This window comes from Calliphora vicina, chromosome 5 (assembly GCF_958450345.1).
Source record: "Calliphora vicina chromosome 5, idCalVici1.1, whole genome shotgun sequence".
Classification (NCBI taxonomy): Eukaryota; Metazoa; Arthropoda; class Insecta; order Diptera; family Calliphoridae; genus Calliphora; species Calliphora vicina.
In genome coordinates this window covers 99,489,332-99,513,536 of record NC_088784.1, presented here as the reverse complement: position 1 = coordinate 99,513,536, position 24,205 = coordinate 99,489,332, and the positions used below count along the sequence as shown (strand labels likewise).

Genomic DNA, 24,205 nt, shown 5'->3' with positions numbered 1-24,205 from the left:
AGTTTGAAAATTAACAATTTTCTAACTCGAAATAATCATGACCGAATCAAATCCACATCCACATCGTTTAGCTTACCTTGAAATCATCAAACTAGTAATTGTAAGTTCAACAACTTTTTGAAGCACACACCACAAACTTTCGCTCCTAAAAATTAAAACCCCTTTGAAATAAAGCAGCAATCAACATTATTTTTAATAATAAAATATTTGCAATTTATTGAATGAAAATATTCAAAAGTCTTAATAAGTTTTAAACCACTTGGCTAAAAGGGTAATTTTAATTTCAAATTAAAGTGATATTACTTTTTAGTGTATTTTTCTTTGCAATTTTTTTAATTTATAATAAAAATAAACACGTTTAAAACTAAAATTCTTAATTATAAATTTTTTTTATGCACTAAATCTATGTTAGAAAAACACAAGAACTAAACTAAACGAAATTAAAATTTTTTTAGGCATATACATCTTCACGATCAGCTCCGGAAGCATCACCACCATCCTCCAAGTTGGCGAATAGTAAGAAATGTGAGGGACGATGAATTTCATGGTAGAATTCTTTAGGGTTTGCTAATTGCAAATCGTATTTCATGTTGGGATCATGGCGAACACCCATGAAATTGTAATTCCAGCTGCCCTGGGAGGGGACCATAAAGAAGCCGAGGAATTTGTTGGACAACAGCATTTGTACTCTTTCGTAATGGGATGGTAGATAACCCTTGGGATTATTACCCTTGTCGGTATTCTTAGAGCCCCATTCAAAGCCGGATGGTGTCAATTTATAGGCTGTCAGAGAACACGAACCAGGCGTAAAAGAGCAAGTTATGATGATGGTTTTCTCACCGTCCCAGGTGGAATTTTCTTGCATTACTTTCGCATGTGTGGTAATGTCTTGCGGTGATAGTTGAGGTAATTCATTGGGTTGTGTATGAATCCAACCTAAAGGTTCCATATCTTTTAGGTATTGATGAGTGGGCAGGCTATTGGGTAGATTAATGGTTTGATGTGTACCCCATTGCGGAGGCATGACAATACAACGAATTTCCTTCACCTGAGGATTATCTGGAGGACTTACGCCATATAAATAACCAGCAATTTGAGCTCTCAAATCCGAGATGGTTACAAACTTCTTGAGAATATTTTTGGGCAATATATAGGTGTAGCCGGTTTCTTTAATGTCATCTGAGCTGACATAGATGTGATTTGTTCGAAGATGAAGATTTGTAGCCGATATGGCTCTGACACGCCATTCAGTTTTCGAGCTAAAGGTTTGTGTTTCATAATTTGAGGTGGTTGAGGTGATGATTTCATCACCATGTTTATTGGTTGTCCTTGTGGTGGTGGCCGTCAATTGATTTTGTTCCTTTGTTTGCTTTTCAATTTCTGCTATTTGCTGTCTCTGGGCTGAAGGTGCACTAATTTCCATACCCAAAATAATGTCACGAATTTCCGACTGCGTTAGTGAGGCTACATTGACGTTATTCTTCTTACCATAATCAGCCAAAATCAAATCTTTCAATTGTACTTCAACTTTAATCCATTCTTCGTCCGTTAGTGTTGGCCAAATGTGATGGGCCTCGGTGATAGTGGTCTTATCGGGTTTAAGGATGATTTTCGTTCTTTCGGTGTTCACATGTAAAGCCCGTAGAATCAATATCAAACGACTGAATGCTGTATAGGAGGATATAGTCTTGAGCCAATCATCGTACAAATTGAACAAAACCATTTGAGGCTCGGTGGCTTTGAGAATTAAATCACCAAATTTCTCTACTTTCAAACAAGCCTGGAATGGCAATTGCAGCTCGGAGCCCTTAATGACGATATTAGGGAAATCCAATAAATGTACTTCCAAAGGATCCAACATACCCTTACGGGTGACGATAATTTGCTTAGGTTGTTCTTCAACGGGCAATGAACGAATGAGGGCAGCAACTTCTTCAGCCGTTTTCCATTTGGCCAACTGACCCAAACGTTTCTGGCCTGCCCACACCGAAGTATGAATAATCTTCAAAAACAGTTGACCCGTACGAGGATTGAAAATGAAAATTGCACCGTTTATGGGTTTGGTGGTTAAATTACCCTCAAATGTCTTGTGAATAGTGACACGATACACATTTGTATCGTCCACAAACCAAATGATCTGATTGGAGAACAACTCACCATAATTCTGGGAGCTCAAGTAGGGTTCGGTAGGCTCGGAGGAGTATAATTGTAAAGCCTTGCGTATACGTTCTCTTAATACATACAGGGCGGGATTAGCTTTCATTATCTTGGCCATGGCTTGTTGTATGAGAGTCTTGCAACCAGGGAACCAGTTGCCATAAGCCGAATGCAAATTATAGGCCAAATCGATGGCTATAAGCACACCTGTTGGTGAGGGGTAGATGGACATATTGTCGGTGGTGTAATCCAAGAATTTCGCTCTGGCATAACGTTCAACATCATGTGAATCGTAATCACCCCAACGCAGTTGTATGTCCAACCAGTATTTCTGGGTGGTAGTGTTGTCCATGGTGTCTTTAGTGTCGGCCAGCAACGAAGGTCGCGAAACATTCCATTTGTAGGCGGGGAAAAGCAAAATATCTGCACAAGATGAGTTCATTTTGTACGATTTACGCGGATGTATAGTCTCCTTTTGAACCGTTTCAATTTCCAAAGCATCCAACTCCTGATCAAAGACCTGGCACAAATCCATAACAATAGATTCGTGTATTTTTTGCCATAAATGGGCTCTGAAAATCTGAATTAGGGAAATTTTCAAAGTGGGTATCTTACCGTGCATGAAAATACCCGTTAAATCCAGTTGCACTTGGAAACCCACATAAACGTTGGCTCTATTAATGGTGGGTGACCACCACAATGTAAAACGACGATTAGGAATTTGATTTAAACCAGAACGCTGAGCATTGGTCAATTTCTTATATTTCATGGACTCTTCAAAACCAGAAGCTTTTTCCCAGAAAAGACCTTCCCAAGTGGGGAAGTAAGTACCCTTAAAGAGGGTGTGCTCCAAAATACCCTCAACACCTCCCAAAGCCTGTATCATATCCGTGCGATAATTATTCAAATTCCATAATTTACCATCGTGTCGCTGATGTGTCCACCAGAATGGATTTTGTTTGAGCACTTGATATTGTTTGAATTCTGTACGTATACGCCAACCTTTGTCGTATGCCAATGTATGACGATCTTTTTGGAAAAGTGTATTGATACGGGGTATACCACGATCCCATGAATCTTCCAAGTCCTCTAGAGTTAAACGTCTGTTTTGTGTACTAGCCTCTTGACGTTTCAAAGCATATTCAGCCCATACGCGTTGAGAGTCGATGAATTCACTCTCCCATGGTTGTATGTAACGATAAAGATTTGGAATCAATTGATCCTCATCGTGGGACATACCTGATCTAAAATGTGTAATGCCCACATCAGTTTGTTTGGACCATCTCAAATCGGACTGGGGTATCAAAACGTGACCCATACTCAACATGCCTAAACCACCCAATTCTTTGGGTGTGTAAAACACCACCGGCGGGAAACGAGAAGGCATTTTAGAGTTCAAGCCAATCTTTATTCGGGTTTGTATCTTATTTTCACATTTAACCAAAAGATCTAAAAGTTCTTGAGTGTTGACGACAGCCTCGCGGAAATAAGTCATTAAACCAATTAAAGCGGTATTCCACTTATTAACAATCTGAATACAAACAAAAAATAATATTAAAATCAGTTTAACAGATAACCAAATAAAATCTCAATTACCTTGGTGAAAGTTGTAGAACCAGAAGCCATTAAAATTTGCCTAACACGATTATGGAAACGACCCAAGGACTCATCATCCACACGTAAGAAACATTGGGCTGTACGTTCTTTTGTCACCTCATTTTGTAGATTCCAAACACCATCACGATGTGTAAATTCTTCATTTTGGGTGCGACACTAAAAATACAAATAATAAAAAAAAAAATAAGAAATCATTCACAACTAATTTAAAAAATTCTCGAACCTTTGGTAAAATACGGCACTCAAAACCACACATGTTAAACAAGAGATTGGGATTGTCTTTAGAATAGACAGAGACAAAAGTACTTTCCCAATTAATGGTAGTAACAGAGCGGGGTAAACGATTTTTAATATCCCAGAAAACAGCACGACCCCTTAAAAATAAAAAAATATTAAAATTTAAAACATTTCAATAAATTTAAAAAGAAATAAAAAGAAAACTCACAAATTAACATCGTGTTTCATTAAACGCATACGAGCATCTCGTGGCCAACATTTTTTATTATTATAACCCACGATATTTTCATTATTCGGATCTGGATGTTCGGTCAAATAACGTTGTATCAAGTCTCTAGCTTCTTCGGCACTAAATCTAAAGAACAAGTGAACACGATCAACATAACGACAATACAAACGTATTGGATGAGCTGTTTCTGTGGGCGTATCTTGGAAAGTTAGGAAATCATTTGGCATTTGTGGTGGTCCAGCCATTTCACTAGCCCTATGCAAACCGAGCACCAGCAGATCCAAAACTAAACCGTAATATTGTGTAATAAACGAAGAGAATTGTAGACCTCGTATAATGCCATAACTGTTGGTATGATTCATGTCCTTATAATTGATGACCACATTGTTTTTAGCTGTCATATAATCGGCAATATTATGATCGACAATAAGACGCAACAAACGATTGAGTAGCGTTAAATCGATTTTCTCATAAAGTTTCTCAAAACGACTTTCCAATAAAACATTGCACTCCCCTTCACTAACATCCCAGACGTCTTGCAGGTTATTTATACCTGGGAGAAATTAAATAAAGAAAAACAAATATTGATAACTTTATATGATACATCAATAAATGTATCCAAAATGGCAACTATCTTGATTTTTTCACTGTTACTTGTTTTATTTTTAAACTTAAACTTTTCACCATTATTTTCAATACCCCATCAGCGTGAGGTTTGCAACAAGGGGATTTCATATACAAATCACCTTGCTTCAAATCACACGAAGATAAGGCATAGTTAGCACAATCACACTTAAAACACTCTCATTGCGAAATAGCACTCACCTTGACACCATTTATAAGCCAATAGTGGTGGTGGTTCTGTATCACTTGGCTTAATCCATGGCGGGAATAAACGTCTCTTATCAGCTTCATACCATAGATATTGATCTAAATAGGCATCGGTGATCTTCTCCAGAGGTTCAACATCATACACCGGTATTAGATGGCTATAAAGATCCATAAATTCAATGCCAACTTCTTTGAAAGCTCTTTGCGTAAGCAAATGTCTTTTGATACGTGATAGAGCTTCATGCGGATTATCGTAGGCCTGTTCGATTAGACCTAATTCTTCACGTTGACTTTGATTTAAACGTGACTTGACACTGTAGGCTTCTTTAAGACGTTCCAATGCTAAAATCAAAAGTTTTGTGTCGTGTTTGTAGGACAGAGGAGGGAAGGGTATGGGACCAAATCTACGCGATTCTAACCAATGTACCGTGGTGGTATAAATAGCTACCGCCTCTTCGGGTGATATATAGGGACCATCCTTTAAATAGTTATGTTGGCGTTCCTGTTCTGCCTTCAGATAGAGACGTGTTAAGCGTCCCAAATTCTTTTTGCATACAGTTTTATCGACTGTAGCACCACGACGTATACGTTCGCGATTGTAGTGAGCTGTATTGGTCCACCAATCAGCCTTCATTTTCACATATCTTAAGATCATATTTTCTATGGGTATGGGCAGGCCAGGTACCTTCCAGGGGATATTGGCTTTCCAACAACGCCAAGCTTCAGATAAATGTTGTAAAATGGTTCTGGCCTTATTTTGTTTTATACCCTCGGGCATCATATCGACAATGTCATGCATAACGGATGCACGCAATTCCAAATCGAAATGTGATTCAACACGCTGTTTGGTTACTGTTTTGGCAACACCCTTCGAGTGACGACCTTCGAATTGACGCGAAAGTAAGTTGCCCAACCAACGTTCCAATAGAGGAGTAATGCCACGCATAAAGAAAAGCCAAACACGCCAACCAGGAGCCCAGAAACCACAACCAGGACCCTTACCCACGGGACCCTGAAAATAAATAAAAAGAAAACAAAAAAAGCATTCAAAATTTCGGATTTTTAAATTAAAATTCGTATAAATTTAATTACCGTGTTGAAACGATAGTAGATCAAATGCTTCAAATCTTTGCACATGCGAATTTGTCTCATAAGCTTGTACTTGTAACGATACATGCCCGTCAATTGACCCACATGAGCAAATATATATTGTAGACCATCAGCCAGCTGGAAGGCATCGACATTGTTCAATCGATATTGAACATGAGAGTCAATAATCAATTTCGTAAGACGTAAAATTTCACGACACAAATGGAAAGCTAAACAAAAGACATGCAAAATGAAATGTAAAAACTGCAAACTGAAAATAATTTTTTTTGTTGCTATTTTACTTACCATTACCAAATCTGGACTTTTTACGTTCTTTGGTGGTCAAGGTCTTTACTGGTTTCAAATTGAAGTTATAATCCAAATGCAGATAATTCAAGTTTTTACGATGAATCAAAAGATTCAACATATTGTAACCCTGACGGCAGACTTGTAAGCCAGCCTCTACCCAATCTAGAGTAGTAGTTTGGAAGAATTTTGTAGACTTGAAGGAACGGAAGAGATATCTGTATTATAGAAAGAAAATAAAGAAATATATAGAATTTTCAAATCATACGCAAATTCTCTATTAAAAAACCCACCTCTTTCGTTGGGGTTTTGGTCGACGATGTTTTAAAGCATTCAAAACATAATATTTCAATAGTTTTTGATAACTGACACGTACTTTAACCGGATGTCCAGGAGGACAATGTTCTTTATACCAACATTTCACCAAGGGTATATCAATAGCTCTTCTACAACGACCAGATCTTAAGTTAAAAGGTCTTGGCGCCCACAACAATGAAATACCATTAGCTGTATTGTCCGTATACAAGGGAGTGTCTTGCAAAAATGGCTGGACTTCTTCGGGCAGCGAAAAATCTTCATCGTCATCGGGCAATGGTTCAGGTATTTTTGTAACATTAGCATGGCGATGCGAAATTGGATTGATTAAAGGATCAAAATAGAAGGCTGGCAAATCAGGATCTTCTGTTTTGATATATACAACGTTGGGTGTATGATACCTGCAAATGTAAGGGGTATGGTTGTTTTTGAGTGTGTGCATAGAAATCCAAGAATATATCTAAATTTTTTATTTAATATTCCATATATGAAACATTATAATATAATGTTCATGTAAATATAAAAGGCCTTTTTTCATAATCAATTTTCAAATTGAAAATATAATAAATCGGATTTCACCATACAAAATTATTTTGTCGACTTCTGTATTTGTCTTTCTATACTCATATTTTCACGTCCGATTAGAATTTACTGTCGCAGTATACTTTTCCATAGTTTTAGTTATTTTTAAAATATATGATAGTATACTTTATATTTTCTTTTACAAAATGTTCGATTTGTCCAGCAGCATAACATGAATGGCTTTTCAATTGAATACTTGCGTTAACAAATCACCTTCAAATTAAAATTGTTTAATGAATAATGTTGTAATAATTAAATGGTAGTAGTAATATTTCTTATAAGGTTGGTTTTAATATTTCACTTTTATTTAAAATTAATCAAAATGAATCTTTAAAATTTTGATTTCGTTTTTAAGTGATGGAATTGAATAAAAGTATGTATGTAAATCCAATTTATAAAACAAAAACTTACCATGAAAGGTGTACGAAATGGGGCATGTTATTGTAAAGATAAGGGAATGCAATCCTGTATTCTGTACGTATAGGCTGACGTATAATAACTTTGTTAATGTCATTAAACTCATTCCAATCTTCATCTCTGAAATAAACATAAATTAAAGAATTAAATACAGCTTAGGGAAAATAAAATCTAAAAAAAAAACATACCCAACATTATGATCTTTTATTAAAGGTTCAAATTTCGGACCTCCAGGTATGGCCATATTTAAAGCTTTAGCAGTAAAGAAACTTTTTGGATCAAAGAGATAAAAGAAATTATCATCCACCAAATCAGTAAGCAACTGATTGGCCAAACGATATAAGGTGGCCAGCTGGGGTAGGGTCAAATTCCATTTACGATAAGTAGAACCATTCACGTACGGTGTACCAACAAGAGGGCGATGGTCATAGAACCATTTGTGGACCGAACCATCTTCATCTTGATCCAATTCAATTTGTATGGCTTCTAAAGGTTCAACATCTAGCACATTGTCGGCATAGTCTAGAGGAGGTTCTTCATCATCGAACGGAGGAAAACGCATACGTTTAAAATGACGACGATCACGTTTTTCACGACGCATCATAATCCACATTGTACCCCATTGGGCTATATAAACGGGTTCTATTACCCATGGTATCTCATTGACAAAGGTTATGGCGCCAGTTATGTGATAAAGAACTTGTACATCTCTTATTTGTTCCCAGGGCATGGGCATATTTTCCAAAAGTTTCAGTACTGCATGAGGCATGTACTTCAAAGCACCCAAATAGACACGCTTGTCATGTCGGTATTTACGCGATGTCATATCACCGTGGTCGCGTATAATTTTACGTATATGTTCTGGAGGCATGTCTTCTTTTTGGGCATCGACAAAGCCAAATTTACGCTTGTCGGCAAAACGCTTCGATTGTAATTGCTGCCATTTCATGGCCTTTTCTTGCAGTTTTTCCTCCGGCATATCCGGTTTTGGAGTAGGAATCTGGCCTAATTGAGACTGAAGTGCTTGCGGCGGCATCCCTACTTGTTGGGGTGGAGGCGGTAGAGGTGCTCCGGGAGGAGGTATTTGCTGTATTTGGTTGGCCATTTGATGAGCATGCATCTGTGCTTGTTGGGCTTGGGCTGCTGCAGCATAAGCTTGCGCCTGCTGCTGAGCCATAATTTGAGCCGCCCAAGCATTGGGCGGTATCATATATGGAGGTATAGACATTTTATAAAAAATTCGCCACCTCTAATCATACAGTAGTCTGAAAAACAAATATTATTACATTAGACAAAAAAAAAAAAACGAACAAATTTTTCCCAATCACTTTCTCGTAGAAGTCTCAAAATGCGACTTTTTATTTTGCGGCGTCGAGACACATATTTTTTTTTTCTTTTGCCGACAAAGCATACATCACTTTTCTTGAAAATTTTACAACACGAATTTAGCTCATAAAAATCACTTTTCTTTATACAATTTTATACTCACATGATGTATTTCTATCTATTTTATATTTTTACCACAATTATTTGGTTTTTTAAATGAAAATAATTAATAAATTATAAAAAAATCACTAGCACACAATTAAGAAAACGTTTTTCTAAAAGCAAGGCGGCAGCAGTGTTGGTAATCTATTGATATTATTTTCAAATTTAGCGATTTTTAAATCAATTTAGCGGGGGGAAATGTTTTTTAAAGCGTTTTTACATCCACATCCAAAGCGAAATCAAAAAACAGCGTTGCCATTACAAACTTTCCATTTTTTTTTCGAAAATAATTGTTTTGGAAGAAAAGTAAGTAATTATTTATTTTTGTTCTTTTTCATAAATTTTTATAATTTTGACAAACAAAACTATATAAATGGTTAAATTAGAAATCATCAATATAAGGATAAATTAAATCTGGCAACATGCACTGCCAAGCGAAGCAGCCAAGTTGATTTTATACAAGGTGAAAGTCATGGCGAATTCATTCAAATTCCTGAAAATTTATTAATTTTTATATCCTGAATCCTTGTAGATAGCTGAGTCGATTTAGTAATGTCTGTCTATCTGTTAAAATCAACATCAATGTAGCCGCTATAGTGCCAGTTCAGTTGCTATTTAAATTCGAGAAAATCTGCCCACAAACGGCCTTTCCGACGGCGTATATAACGCATTAGAAATTCGGACCGAAAATGGGTCAAAATCCGGAATAATATTTTTTTTTCACCAAAAAAATGTTTTCCACCTAAATATTTTTTTAACAACAATTTTTTTAACCAAACAAATTTTCACCTACAATTAAAAAAAACAATGTTAACCCGAATTTTTTTTTCTCACCAAAAAAATTAGTTTTTCGCACAAATTTATTTTTTTAAATATTTGTTTTAACCAAACAAATTTTCACCAACAATTAAAAGAAAAAAAATGTCCATATTTATTTATTTATTTAAATACAAGTAATATAAAAAAGCCTCAATAGGCCAATAAATATATATTACAAAAGAAAAATTACTGAATATGTACATTTCATCACCGAAAATTGTTTTTGATATTTATCTTAAAATATACTTTGGTGAAGGGGTATATAAAATACGTGATAGCCGAATATAGCACTCTTACTAGTTTATTTGTAGAGCTAGTCGAATTTTAAAAGGGATTATTAGGGCAAGTTTTTCTAGGTTTTTACTTGAAAGGTAAGTTTTTCACGCTTTTATAAAAACAATTAGGCATCAGTTTTAATTTTTCATTACGCGAGTTAACTCTTCAACAGTGATCATATTATTGAGCTTTTGTATATGAGGAATATTATAATAAACAAATTTAAAAAAAACTATTCATACATATTAATTTAATGCAAAATTTACTAAAAATTTTCTTTTAAAATGGATTAACAAATAAAAGTTCAGCTCGACCTGTCCCGTATTTTTATTTTCATATATGTATATATATTTTCATTAATCATTGTCAACAATCTATTTCAGCATAAAAACCGGAGTGTATAATCGATATAATCGGTAGGAAATTTTTAATTTACATATAGCGGTAACTTTTGGCACCCACTCTACTACCTCAGATAGTATTTAAGATATGGCAATACTAATTTACGAATGGAATAACAAAAGAAAATTGGTTAAAAAATAAAGATCTGTCAAATTTTTTTCTTTAAGTGAAAATTTTACACGTATCGATGTAGTTAAGTGGAAAAAACAAATAATTTTTATAGATTTTAAAGCGAATAATTAAATTTTTGTTATTTTTATTCGCAGCAGAGTGTAATAAACTATAATGTTTGCTAATTTAAAAAATAAATTAATCGAAGAAGTTAAGGCTTCACCCTCAAAATTTCAACAATTTGCTACTGCAGCCCAGGTAATGAGAAACCAAAAAAATATCGAACATAATGATTAAGATAAATAATGTCGTTGAAGAAAACAAGATAAAAAAATACATCATAATCCAATAATTCCCTAAAAAAGTATTTAAGGCACTTGTTTGCAAAGTAAAATTTATAAAATGGGAACAATAGCTAAAAATATAATTTGCAAAAAACGAAAATTAATTGTAACACACAGAAATATGTTTATTGTTTTTTCTTGTTGTTTTTTTTTAGGCAGCAGTCTCTTCTTCTACAAGTACACCCAGTGGTTCCGAATCTACTACCACCACAAATGCTACAAATGAGAATTTTTTCAGTATTACCGAAGAAGGTGAGTTAGTGTGTATGGGTGGGAATTATTAATTTAATTATTGAAAATATGTTTGTATTTCTTATAGATACTCCACAGAATTCGCCTAATAAACCATTGAAATTGTCAGCTGTACGTGGTCGCAATTCTTCCACTCAAAGTATTAATAATGGAACCGGTGCTATACCCAGGACTCGTAAATTATCAAATTCTTCAATGGCTAGTGATATTTCATTTCGTTTACCATCATGGGATGCTGGTTCGGTAAGTGTTAATTGAATTTAAAAAAAAATATTTAAAATAATCACTTCTCTTTTACTGTAGGTATATCATCTTCAATCCGATTTGGATGAATCGGGCAGTGAAATGGGCGATACAGCTTCAACCGCTGCCAAATTAGATGTCATAACAAAAGAGCAACTATTTGATGCTTATCGCAAGTCATTGGATCGATATCATAAATATCGATGTCGTTATACGGATTTGGCAAAAAAATATAAAGACCTTGAACGTGATAGTACTAAGGCAAGGGTATGTTTTAAATTTGTATATATAGTTTTATTTCTACTTCTACTTCTCAACAACAACAAAAACAACAATAAAGAATGTAGGGCATTGATAACAATTGTTCATATCAATTACGATTTTGTTTTGAAATGATTATGATCGTGTTTATTGAATATCATCAATAAACACAATTTATGAATTGTTAATGTGAGAGTAAAGAAGTCAGATAACAGTTGACCTATTACAAAAGTTTACGACTAATTTTGGGTAATAATTTTAGGCAACTGATCCCAATCGTAAAATCCTATAGGTCAATTTAAAATTAGAAATTTTTAAAAATTACGTTTTTTTGGGAAATTAGTATATTTTACAGTTAAATCATTTGTTATGATGAACTACTATTTCTTACAATAATTTGTTCACCTTTGTTTCTTCCATACAGTCCGTACTGGTTGAAACCCAAGAAAAGGCCATTCGTCGCATAAATGAATTACGCGAGCAATGCTCTTTGGAGCAGCAAGCTAAAGCACATTTAGAGGAAGCTTTACGCATCGAAATGGACGATATGCAGTGCAAAATGCAGGCCTACCAAACGAAACTCAAATTACTTGGTGAAAATCCTGATAATATCGCAATTGCATTGGCTGGCGGTAATATTGAACAATTAATTGATTTAACTTCAGAAACAGCTAAATCCACTGAAAGTTCATCGTTAATCGCCGTCGATGAAGTCGTCAATACTGATGATGACACTTTAAATAAAATCGAAAATTTCGAAAAACTTTTGCAAGAACGTGATCAACAAATTCTTGAGCTAAATAATAAATTGGAATTATTACGCAAACAAGAAGAAGAGAATGTCCTACTATTGGCTCAAACGAAAGCAGCCATACATTCTGAGTTGGAAAACAAAGAAAGTGAGGTTAAGAAGTTGAGCGAAAACGTCAAACAATTGCAAGTTGAATTGCAACAGGCCAATAAGAAGGAAAAACAAAGCGGTGCAGTAGCAGTGGAAGAATTAAATGAACTGAAGGACAAATTGAAACAAACGCATATGGCTAAGCAAGAACTAGATGCCAAAATTATTGCCGCCGAACACATGCTGCAAGAAATGCGCGAGAAACATAGTGAAAAGGAGAAAACTTATAAAGCCATTGAAGAGCAGTTGGCAAAGCAAACTAAAGAAAGCGAGACGAAATTACAAGATCTGAAACATCAAAATCAACAGCTCAACGAAATGGTAACACGATATCAACAGAACGAAATTTCTCTAGCCGAGGTCGATAATGAATTGAATAGAACGAAAAATGAAAACGATATTCTTAAAGCCAGACTAACTGAAAATGAAAATAAACTGCAAGAAACCGAAAGACAATATAATGAGCGCTTACAGGCTTTGCAGCAACTTCAGGATGATGTAAAGGGCAAAGAAGAAATGCTTAAACAAGCCCTGGATAAAAGCGAGGAACTGCAACAACAATTGCAACAGGACAAGTTAAGTATAGAGGAATATCAACAGAAATCTTTACAACTCGAGAACGAATTGAGAATAATTAAGGAACAAACTACTAACACCGAATCTGAAACTATAACTAATTTGAAATCGGAACTCGAAAGAGTTACGGCAGAACTTAATCAACAAATCAAAACAACCAAGGAACAATTGAGCAACAAGGAAAAAGAATTAAAATCGGTAATGAAAAAGTCTTCGAAAAATGAAAAGCAACACGAAACACATCTAACACAAATGCAACAACAAAATGAAGAAATTGAAAAGCTTAAGAGTGATCTAATGCAACAGGAAAATCTTATCGAAGCCTTGAGAGACGCCTCCCAACAGAGAGAGCAACAAACCAACGACGAAAAGAATGAATTGAAAACACAAATCAATGGTATACTCAATGAAATTTCCCAAATGGAAGAACAGATGCGTATAGTTCAGGAATCGCACCGGGAATTAGAGAATGAAAAACTCAATTTGGAAATGAGAATTGAAAATATGCAGCATCAAACTCAAACTACACAAGAAGATTCCAAGCGTTGGCAAGAAATTCTCAATGAAACAGAGGAAAAACTTAAAGCCTGCGAACTGAAATTACAGACGGTTGAAAGTGAACACACCCAAATGGCCGAAAAGAATTGTTTGCTTGAAGAAAATACTCACAGGCTGGAGAAGTTACTGGCAGAAAAAGAAAGACAACAAGCCGAATCCGAAGAAGCTTTGGTTAGTGAACTAAGGCTAAAACTTCAGACTACTGAGAATTCTTTGCAAAAACTGAATGAAAAAATGCAAGAAGTATTGGATGAAAATTCTCGCTTGCACAACAACCAAGAGCTTAATGATCATGATCACAGAAGTCTTCAAGATCGATATGACTCTTTGGAAAAGGAAAAAGCCTGTTTGGAAGACAATAAACAATGTCTGGAACAAGAACTTAATGATGTGAAAACCAAGGTGATTGAAGACCAGCAAAGAAATGAACAAATTCAAAATGATATGTTACAGCAACAAGAGAAGCTTAAGAAATTGGAAAAAGAGTTGGAAGACACAGAAACCAATTTAAGGGAAGAGAAACAATTAACAGAAAAACTGCAACAGGAACAACAACAGTTGCAGGAACAATTGGAACTATTCAATACCACACAGAATAATTTGTCCCAAGTTAATGAAATACTTAAAGAAAAACAACAAGCTCTACAGGATATTCAAAAGGAATTGAATGATGAAAAATTAAAACAACAGCAGCAATTAGAAGAGAGCGAAAGAAAACTAAAAGAGCAAACGGAAAATTATCAAACTCAATTAAAGCAGAAGGAAAAGGAAATGTTGTTGCTTAAAGAGCAATTAGCCAGTGAAAATGAGGAGAAACATCAAGAATTAGAAAAGCTTAAAGAGGAATTAATATTGTTAAGAGAACAAAAGGAATCTCTAAGTGAAGAGTTATCTGAAAATAATGCAAAACTTAATGGTCTCTTGGCAAAACAACAAGAATCTGAAGTAACCAACAAAGAATTACAAGAAATACAAAAGCAAAATTTGGACTTACAAGACAAATTAAAACACTTGGAGGAACTTCAACAAAATAGCGAAATGGAAATTAAAAATCATGAGGAAAATCAACAACGAATTACAGAAGAGCTGGAGAAAATGCGCCAACAACATATAGAATTCACAGAAATTAAGGAAATTGAACTACTGGAACTGCTGCAGCTTAAAGAGGAGCTTCTTAAGGTACAACTTGAGAAAGAAAAACTTTTAGATGTTGTCAAAAACTCAGAATTACAATTAGAGGACCTGAAAAAGGAACACTCTAACAAAATGGAGGATCTAGAAAAATTACAAGAGAAACTTTTGAAGCAAACTTCTGAAACTAATGCAGTAGAACAATTAAACATTGAAAATGAGTACTTGAATAAGCATGTCAAACAATTGGAATCCGAACTAGCTAAGCAGCAGGAAGAAGACAAAAATAAAAATATGGACTCACATGAATTAAAAGAGAAATTAAAATCTTTACAGTGTGAACTCTATGTACTCAAAGAAAATGCTGAAAAACATACGCAAGAAGTTGAAGAACGAGAAAAGCAGCTACAAGAAATGAAATCGCAAAACAAATTGCTGACCATTGAACTGGAAAAGGAAAAGAGCGAATTACAACGTCAATTAGAACACATTAATTATATAACAGAGCAAGATGATACTGTCCAAAAAGATCTACTATTGGCACAGAATAAATTAAAAGATTTCGAAAACAAACATAACAACGTGACCCAAGAGCTCGAAGAACTAAAAGAACAAACTGTTGAACAAAACCAAGAGCATCTGAAACAAATCGAAAACTTGAAAAAAGATCTTGAACGCAACACTTTAACTATAGAAACTCTACAAACTGAAGTTAAGGATTTAAATAAAGAATTGGAAACTAAAGAAAAATTAGAAGAACAGCTACAAGCCTTAAAGGTAGAATTAGAAGAACGCACGACAGTAAACCAAACACAAGCGAATACTATTGAATCATCAAATCAAACAAACAAATCTTCTCCCACATCGCAGGATTCCGAACATTTACGTAAAATCAATGAAACGCTACAGCGTGAGTTAGAAGAACTTAAGCATAAATCGACTAGAGAAATCTCAACACTACAACAAGATATGGAAGATTTACAATCCACCAATAAACAAATGGCCGAGCGAATAATGGACCTGGAACGTTTACGAGCTGGTTTACAGGCTCAAAAGCTTTTCGGTTTAGCTGAAAATCCCACCCCTCAAAACAATAATAATCCCACACCGGCATCGTCTTCCAGCGACGAGGAAAAACAAGAATTAGAAACCAAACTAAAAACCATAATGGCTGAGGTGCAGGATGTATCAAATCGTAATATTTTCTTAGAGCAGAAATGTGAAAACTATTTGATATTGGAGCAATCGAATGAGCGTTTAAAATTACAAAACGCTAAACTGTCTAGGCAATTGGATGAAACGTTGGTAAGTATGCAGCTACAATTTTTATTTATTGTTATATCAAATTAAAATTCCCTAATATAAATATAAATATTGATATTTAATTTGTTTGTTATAGGTATCCATGCAACACAATGAAGGTATTTCAGCTAATACAGAATTTGAGTACTTAAAGAATATTATGTTCCAGGTAATACATGTAGTATAATATGATATTTCGACTTTTTATTATGCAATTTTTCTAATTGTTCGGATTTTAGTATCTTACTGGTTCAGCAAATGGCAACAATGAAACATTGGTTAAAGTAATATCTGCTGTTTTGAAATTTTCTCCCCAGCAAACACAAGTGGCTCTGGAAAAAGAACATCAAAGAAGGTCGTTGGTAAGCTTTTTAATATTTATAATTATGTAGCACTGTGTTCTAGTGAAATTCACAGATTTTTAAATTTATTTTGAAAAAACACTTTTTTTCTTTTAACACTAGTATCACACTTTGTATTTTATACATCAAGTACTTTACCACGACTACATATTTTAAGAATATTAAACAAGTTTTATTATTTTTAAACATATTTTTGTTTTTGTTTTTTAAATTAATAATTTTTTTTTTAATATTTTTTTTCAGATAAACAAAATTCTATAGCACGAAAATGAAAAGAGTTACTACATATGGTAGCAATAGTTTATTAATTATTAATAACATTAATTCATTTACATACTAATCCAATAAACATAAAATATTATATAAATATATATTAACGTTTAACAATTAATGATAATAATATTTAATTAGTCATAATTAAACAATAATTAGTAAGTTATGTTAACTAAATATCACATAAAGTACCTTTTTTTGAGAAACAAAAAAATAGATACTGTATTTATAATTATATACAGCTTTTTACTAACAATAAACAAAACAAAAAACATAGTTACCCACACTAAATTTTATACAAAATTAAAAAGAACATATTTGAAAATAAAATAAAAAACAAACAACAACCATAAGTGGAATATTGTAAAAAAAATAATCAAATAATTATTGCATTTTATATACATACATAAATCAATAAAAAAAATATATATATTTATTAATTTAAGTAACAAAAATTACACTTAAATTATTATACTTACTACATACAACAAAATTTAATTTAAATTATGTCCTTTTATTGCCTTATTGATTTCAAAATGGATTTTAATTGCTCTCCTGATTTCATTGTTTTAGTTTTTACTTAAATTACTGTTTTTGTTTTAGGTATATGTAATTTTTTTTTTAAATACGTGCAATGTTTATTTTTTTTTTACAAATAAAATTTCTTCTGACGTTTTACATGCCATAAATGTTTGTTTAAAATAAATTTTTAGCCTATTAACCTATATGTATATATAATCAAATAAATTAATTATGTTAAGCGAATTAAAAATAAACAAAAAGTTATATGTATGATTTCAAAATAAATCTTTAAAAATATACATAAAACGTTCTCAATAAATTTGTTTTTTGTTTTTAATTGGTAACAAAAATAATGGTACTGCAACAAGTAAGTTTGCTATATCTTATAAATATTTAAAACAAATTTTTATTGAAATCGAACCTTTTTTTCTTTTAATCCAGCTCACCAAATACTGAAGTCAGGACAAATAATTTTAGAAATAGTGTTCTCAAACTAAATTTTAGTTGGGAAAATCCAAACCTTATTTTTACTCCATACCAAGGGGGACCACCTAATAATCAAACAAAAATATATGATTATGCTACAGAGTTATGTTACATTAAATCACTTCATTAATGACAAATTATTTCGAATTTTTATACATTACATTGTTTTGAACCCGTTAATTTTTTGCTGCGTAGCTGTTACAATTTCCCATTGTCAATTGATATGATTAAAATTTGGTTACACTTATCTATAAAAAATGGTTGGCAACTCTATTTCTCTTATTTATTTGTTGTTGATTTTAGCCATTTTTTTTTTAGCTATTTCTCTTACTCCTAATTCTGGCAACACTGTTGTTGTTATTGCAACGGATGAAGGAACGTTTTTTGAAAAATAAATTTGACGCCAAAATTTATAACTTTAATTTAAGATATAACCGCATAACTTTGGAAATCTCGGTTATATTGGATTTTAAACTCTGTGTCGAACGCCGGTTTCGCATAAAAAATTTTCTTCATGTACGTCGGGCGGAAGTGTTTTAAATTTATATGTGTTTTCAATGACAAAAAAATGACAATATTCGAACTTTGGAGGCCCATATCTAGGGAACTATGGACTGGCGACCAAAAACCAAACTATACCATTACGATCCATATAAAAAAGATATACCTCTGACAAAAATTTGGGAGTATCGACCATAAACTAGAGTTTAGCCGAGTTCTATTTCCATGGATGGAAAGGAAGTGTCATCATAAGTTCGCATCAGGTTGTTATAACTAATTACTGCTCTTATTTACATCCGGTTATAAAATGTAAGTTATTTAAAAATGTTTCTACTTTTTTTTAATAATACATACAATAAAATAAACAATTGTTTATGTTTATGGGCGCCACTTAAATTCTAAATCTTGGAAACATAACCAAAACAGAATATAGTGTAGCAATTCATATTTGCCATCAACTATTATGTATTTCTCGATTCATGTGTCTGTTAAATTTCGGATTCTTTTAGTATTTTTCTTTGAAGACTGCTTATGGGCGTATTGTAATGGTTTAATTCTTATGATGGGGTGTGTCTAAAACCGACTTTGATGAATAATATTTCGTTTGTAGCCGTTCTTCAACCGGACAGAAATAATTTTAATTCTAGTGTACTTATTTATATCGAACACCGGCTTCTCTTTTTACGTCATAAAAATCCGAATGTCTGCACAAAATTTGCTTTATATATGTAGTGGCGCCCATACACTAAAGTTTAGTAGAATAATTATAATACCTTCAAAAAAGAAGATTTCATCATTTTAATATTAACTCAATTAGCATTTTTTATAAATACTTAAATCATACTACCAATTTTCATGACGATCGGCCATAAAACCAATCGACAGCCAAAAGAAGCTCCTCATACAAAACATAATTATAACCTTCACCTTCGTGAGAAGGGTATATATAAGTTTGTCATTCCGTTTGTAATTTCCACAATATAATTTTCCGACCCTATAAAGTATATATATTTTGGATCCTTATAGATGGCAGAGTCGATTAAGCCATGTCCGTCTGTCTGTTGAAATCAATTTTCTGAAGACCCAAGAATCTTCGGGATCCAAATCTTCAATAATTCTGTCAGACATGCTTTCGAGAAGTTTCCTATTTAAAATCAGCAAAATCGGTCCACAAAAGGCTGAGATATGAGGAAAAAACCAGGACAACCTCGATTTTTGACCTATATCTGGATTACTAAGTCATTAATATAGACAATATGGATATCTAAAAATATTTAAAATTTGTATTTTGAAGAATAAGATTCGGCACAGCCGAATATAGCTCTCTTACTTGTTTTTAAAAAATTTTGACACATTGAACACAAATATGGCTAATATTTTAAAAACAGTTTTCGAGATATTAACATTTATGTTTTAATCGTTTTAACTCGGAAACGTGGAATTTAATTAAAAAAATTAAAAACTGGTTTCAGTTAATTGTGTTCCATATTTTAGTTTGATATTTAGGATTAATAGTAAAAATAACAAAATTCAAATAAATTGTCAGTGGTTTTCAACACAGGTAAAATATATAAAATTTTGTTTAATATGGAAAAAAAAAATAATTTTTTTTTTAAAATTAAATGCGCCTTTTCTAGAACTGTATATTGTATAGTAATGTAATTGGAATAGCTCCGATATAAAAAACACATCCGACAAAGGCATAAAAGCGAGAAGATCTCTTAAAATGTTTATTAATGTATGATGATCGCTCCATAATTGGTTATATCTCCCATTAAAGCGACAATATCTCTTAAATTTTTTATTAATGTCTTTAAATTTGGAGCAACTAAGTTTCAACTAAGAAACAGTTCTAAGTTTCATATTATTAGAAATTACACTACAAATTTGTATGATGATCGGTCAAAAATAATTGTTCTCTTAAAATCGGTCCATAATTTGTCTCTTAAAATTGCTGTTTGCATATAATTGAATGAATTACACTACAAATTTTTATTAGTCATGGCTCCCATATAACTAACATGTTGTTGGGGATACAATAACGATAACTGGGAATGGGGACTGAAAAAATACTGGCAGCACTGGGATTTAATGGAATAATAAAATATATTTCTTCTAATTCTGTTATATTGCGGGTTCTGTGAAATAATAATAATCAAAATATCAGTCAACTACAGACTGGCAATTGAAAAACATCACATATTTATTTTATTTAAGAATAAACTAAAAAGAGAAAGGGGGTGAAAAAGATAGAGGAAAACGAAATAAAGGTAAATTTGCAGTGAAAAAATAATTGAACAAAGAAAATTAAAAAATGAATAAGCAAAAATAAATTACAGGTGAAAATACATTCTTTTGTTGTTTCATTTTAGAAAAAATATGAAAAATATATGCATATTATTAAGCCTAGGCTTATTGCTGCAACTATGTTGGGCTGAGGATAAATTTATACGCGTTCCGGTGACCAAAATACAGTCGGCTCGCAGACATTTCCATGAAGTTGGCACTGAATTGCAACAATTACGTCTTAGGTATGGCTCTGACGTGAGCGGTGTCACACCCGAACCATTATCGAATTACTTGGATGCCCAATACTATGGTCCTATTTCCATTGGCTCGCCACCACAGAATTTTAAAGTAGTTTTCGATACCGGCTCCTCGAATTTGTGGGTACCTTCGAAACAGTGCCACCTAACCAACATAGCATGTTTAATGCACAATAAATACGATGCGAAAAAGTCCAACACATATCAAAAGAATGGTACCGAATTTGCCATCCATTATGGTTCGGGCAGTCTATCGGGTTATTTATCAACCGATGTTGTAAATATTGGTGGTCTGGATATAAAGCATCAAACTTTCGCTGAAGCTTTAAGTGAACCCGGTTTAGTTTTTGTGGCAGCTAAGTTTGATGGTATTCTGGGTTTGGGCTACAGTTCCATATCGGTCGATGGAGTTAAACCACCCCACTACAGCATGTACGAACAAGGTTTGATAAGCCAGCCTATATTCTCGTTTTATTTAAATCGTGATCCTACCGCTCCCGAAGGTGGTGAGATTATTTTTGGTGGCTCCGATCCCAATCACTATAAGGGCGATTTTACTTATTTGCCGGTCACTCGTAAAGCCTACTGGCAAGTGAAAATGGATTCAGCCTCAATGGGTGATTTAGAACTGTGCAAGGGTGGTTGTCAAGTTATTGCCGATACTGGTACCTCTCTTATCGCTTTGCCTCCTGCTGAAGCTACCTCTATTAATAAAGCCATAGGCGGTACTCCGATAATGGGCGGTCAATATATGGTTTCTTGCGATGCCATACCCAATTTACCTGTCATCAAGTTCGTTTTGGGTGGCAAAACATTTGAGCTCGAGGGTAAAGATTATATTCTACGCATTAATCAAATGGGTAAGAGCATTTGTTTGTCTGGATTTATGGGCATCGAGATACCACCTCCTAATGGACCTTTGTGGATTTTGGGTGATGTTTTCATTGGTAAATACTACACAGAGTTCGATATGGCCAATGATCGTATTGGTTTTGCTGAAGCCAAATAAATTTCAATATGTATATGTATGTAAGTGATTGATTTTAACAATCGATTGATTGATTGCGTTGCAGTTGCAATCAAAATCCAGTTTTATTTCAATATTCTTGGTTTTTCGTCTCCCAATTATATGTATGTTGTGTGTTAAAATTCAATACGTATGTTTAATAAAACGAATGTAACTTGTAAAATATTTTACTTGGAAATATAATTTAACAAAAACTATGAAACTTAAATTTGTTTTTTTTTTATATTAAAATGTCCTGAATATTTAGAGTAAGACAATAATCGAAGTGGATTTTTAACTTACAGAGTGAATTTACTGATTTGAGATAAAATTTTGTAAAACAAAACGACAAACGTTTGAACAAATGTGTAGGAAAAAAAATTAAAGTTTCAAATCTTTTCCCCAGTATTCCTCATACAAATTTCTTAAGTTTCAAAAGGTTTCGTTTTATAAAATGAGTATGGAAAATGAGTCATGGAAATTTGATTTTTGATAAAGGGGGAAGGGAAGACATGGTGGAAAATTACTTTATTTACGTATTAATTTAAATTTGTAAACAATTGCTTTGTGCATTATCTGGGTTTCCTCTTTTTATACGCTTCACCATGAGTGGCAAGGGTATACATACATATATGTATAAGTTTATCATTCGGTTTGTAATTTCTACATTTTTCATTTGCGATCCCATAAAGTACATATATTCTGGATCGTTATAGATAGCGGTGTCGATATAGACATGTAAGTCTGTCCGTCTGTATGTTGAACTTACATCCATGATTCATACATCAATATATCCGCTATAGTCCTGGTTTGATAGCTATTTAAATCGAGAAAATCGGACAAGAAATGGCTGAGATATAAGGAAATAACCAGGGGGCTAATTACCGCAGTCGAAACTGGTCGAAAATCTGTTAATAAATGGCTGAGATATAAGGAAATAACCAAGGGGCTAATTACCGCAGTCGAAGACCATAATTTTTGGGATTTATTTCGATTACGAGTGCGAGAATTTGCAAACAGGAAAACCTCGAATTTTTAACTAATTTTGATCTATATTTGGATTACTAAGTAGACAATATGGATATCTAATGATAGATGTTTCAAAGGCCTTTTCAACGGCGTATATAAATAAGTCGTAGGTCCGACTGGGTAAATTTTTTTTTACCAAAAAAATTTTTTCAATAATAAAAAAAAGTTTAAAAAACCAAATAAAAAGTATAATAAAATTTTTTTCACTAATAAATTTAAAAAAAGTATAAAGTATAATTTAGTGAAGGGTATGTAAGATTCCGCACAGCCTAATATCTTGCTTGAATTAATCTAAAATTATTTTTAATTTGTATCTTAAAATAATCTTTGTTTAAGGGTATATATGATTCCGCACAGCCGAATATAATAGCTCTCTTGTTTTGAATTAATTTTAATCATATACATTTTGTTTGTATATTCGAATAACAACATCGTTGAATATAATTTTATGAGGACAATTGTGAATACTGGTAACTGACTAATGGACATTGCGTTTTAGGATTGCACGGTATGAAATCGGGATGATTTCTTCTCTGGGATTTATCGAAATCCTTCCTTAAACTAATAGATTTCCGGAAACAATTTTTATATTTCTTTACTCAGAAGAAAAATTAGTTTTAATAATATTAACATATAAGGTATGCTTGTGGAGGTCAGGTTTTTAGGGACAATATTAAATTCAACAAAGACAAAAATGTTATATTTTTTGAAGATAATCAACATCATGTACTATTTTTCTACTTCTATATACTTATTATTTCCAAATCGATCGGTAGGATAAACTACATTTGATTGTGTAGGGTGTGAAAAAACCTGGTGATAAACATTTGTTTTTATTTTGTATGCATTCTCAGATGTTTATATTTTTACTGTTAACTTTTTTTTCTGAAAATCCATAATTGCTGATAACATATTGAACCTTCTCATTATTAAATTTAATATGTAAATTAACCCAGAATCAGTTTTCGTATGTATGAATGTGACTGTTGTCTTTTATTTGCAATGACCAGTTCTTAGCTGATATCGTTTTCGTCCA

General features: G+C 33.1%; 3 protein-coding genes across 4 annotated transcripts; 2 read left to right on the top strand and 1 right to left on the bottom strand.

Annotated features, from left to right (window-relative positions):
• Positions 1-186: 186 nt before the first annotated feature.
• Prp8 (pre-mRNA processing factor 8) lies at positions 187-9,407 on the bottom strand. Its single transcript, XM_065512563.1, has 11 exons — positions 9,270-9,407; positions 7,969-9,045; positions 7,775-7,900; positions 6,760-7,182; positions 6,467-6,684; positions 6,164-6,390; positions 5,066-6,083; positions 4,220-4,793; positions 3,998-4,148; positions 3,754-3,930; positions 187-3,688 (listed from the first exon to the last, which is right to left on the bottom strand). Exons 2-11 carry the CDS (start codon positions 9,006-9,008, stop codon positions 452-454), a joined length of 7,191 nt encoding a protein of 2,396 aa, XP_065368635.1. The 5' UTR covers positions 9,009-9,045; positions 9,270-9,407; the 3' UTR covers positions 187-451.
• A 1,530-nt stretch (positions 9,408-10,937) lies between these two features.
• On the top strand, positions 10,938-17,920 carry Golgin245 (Golgin-245). Of its 2 annotated transcripts, none has more exons than XM_065514466.1 (8): positions 10,938-11,134; positions 11,376-11,472; positions 11,540-11,715; positions 11,776-11,982; positions 12,401-16,447; positions 16,542-16,613; positions 16,684-16,799; positions 17,050-17,920. In XM_065514466.1, exons 1-8 carry the CDS (start codon positions 11,051-11,053, stop codon positions 17,051-17,053), a joined length of 4,803 nt encoding a protein of 1,600 aa, XP_065370538.1. In that variant the 5' UTR covers positions 10,938-11,050; the 3' UTR covers positions 17,054-17,920. The 2 variants fall into 2 exon arrangements, with proteins under 2 accessions (XP_065370538.1, XP_065370537.1); XM_065514465.1 differs by having other exon boundaries at positions 16,684-16,806.
• A 2,801-nt stretch (positions 17,921-20,721) lies between these two features.
• On the top strand, positions 20,722-22,363 carry cathD (cathepsin D). Its single transcript, XM_065514517.1, has 2 exons — positions 20,722-20,858; positions 20,961-22,363. The coding sequence occupies exon 2, from the start codon at positions 20,968-20,970 to the stop codon at positions 22,141-22,143; it is 1,176 nt and encodes a 391-aa protein (XP_065370589.1). The 5' UTR covers positions 20,722-20,858; positions 20,961-20,967; the 3' UTR covers positions 22,144-22,363.
• The last annotated feature ends 1,842 nt before the right edge of the window (positions 22,364-24,205 follow it).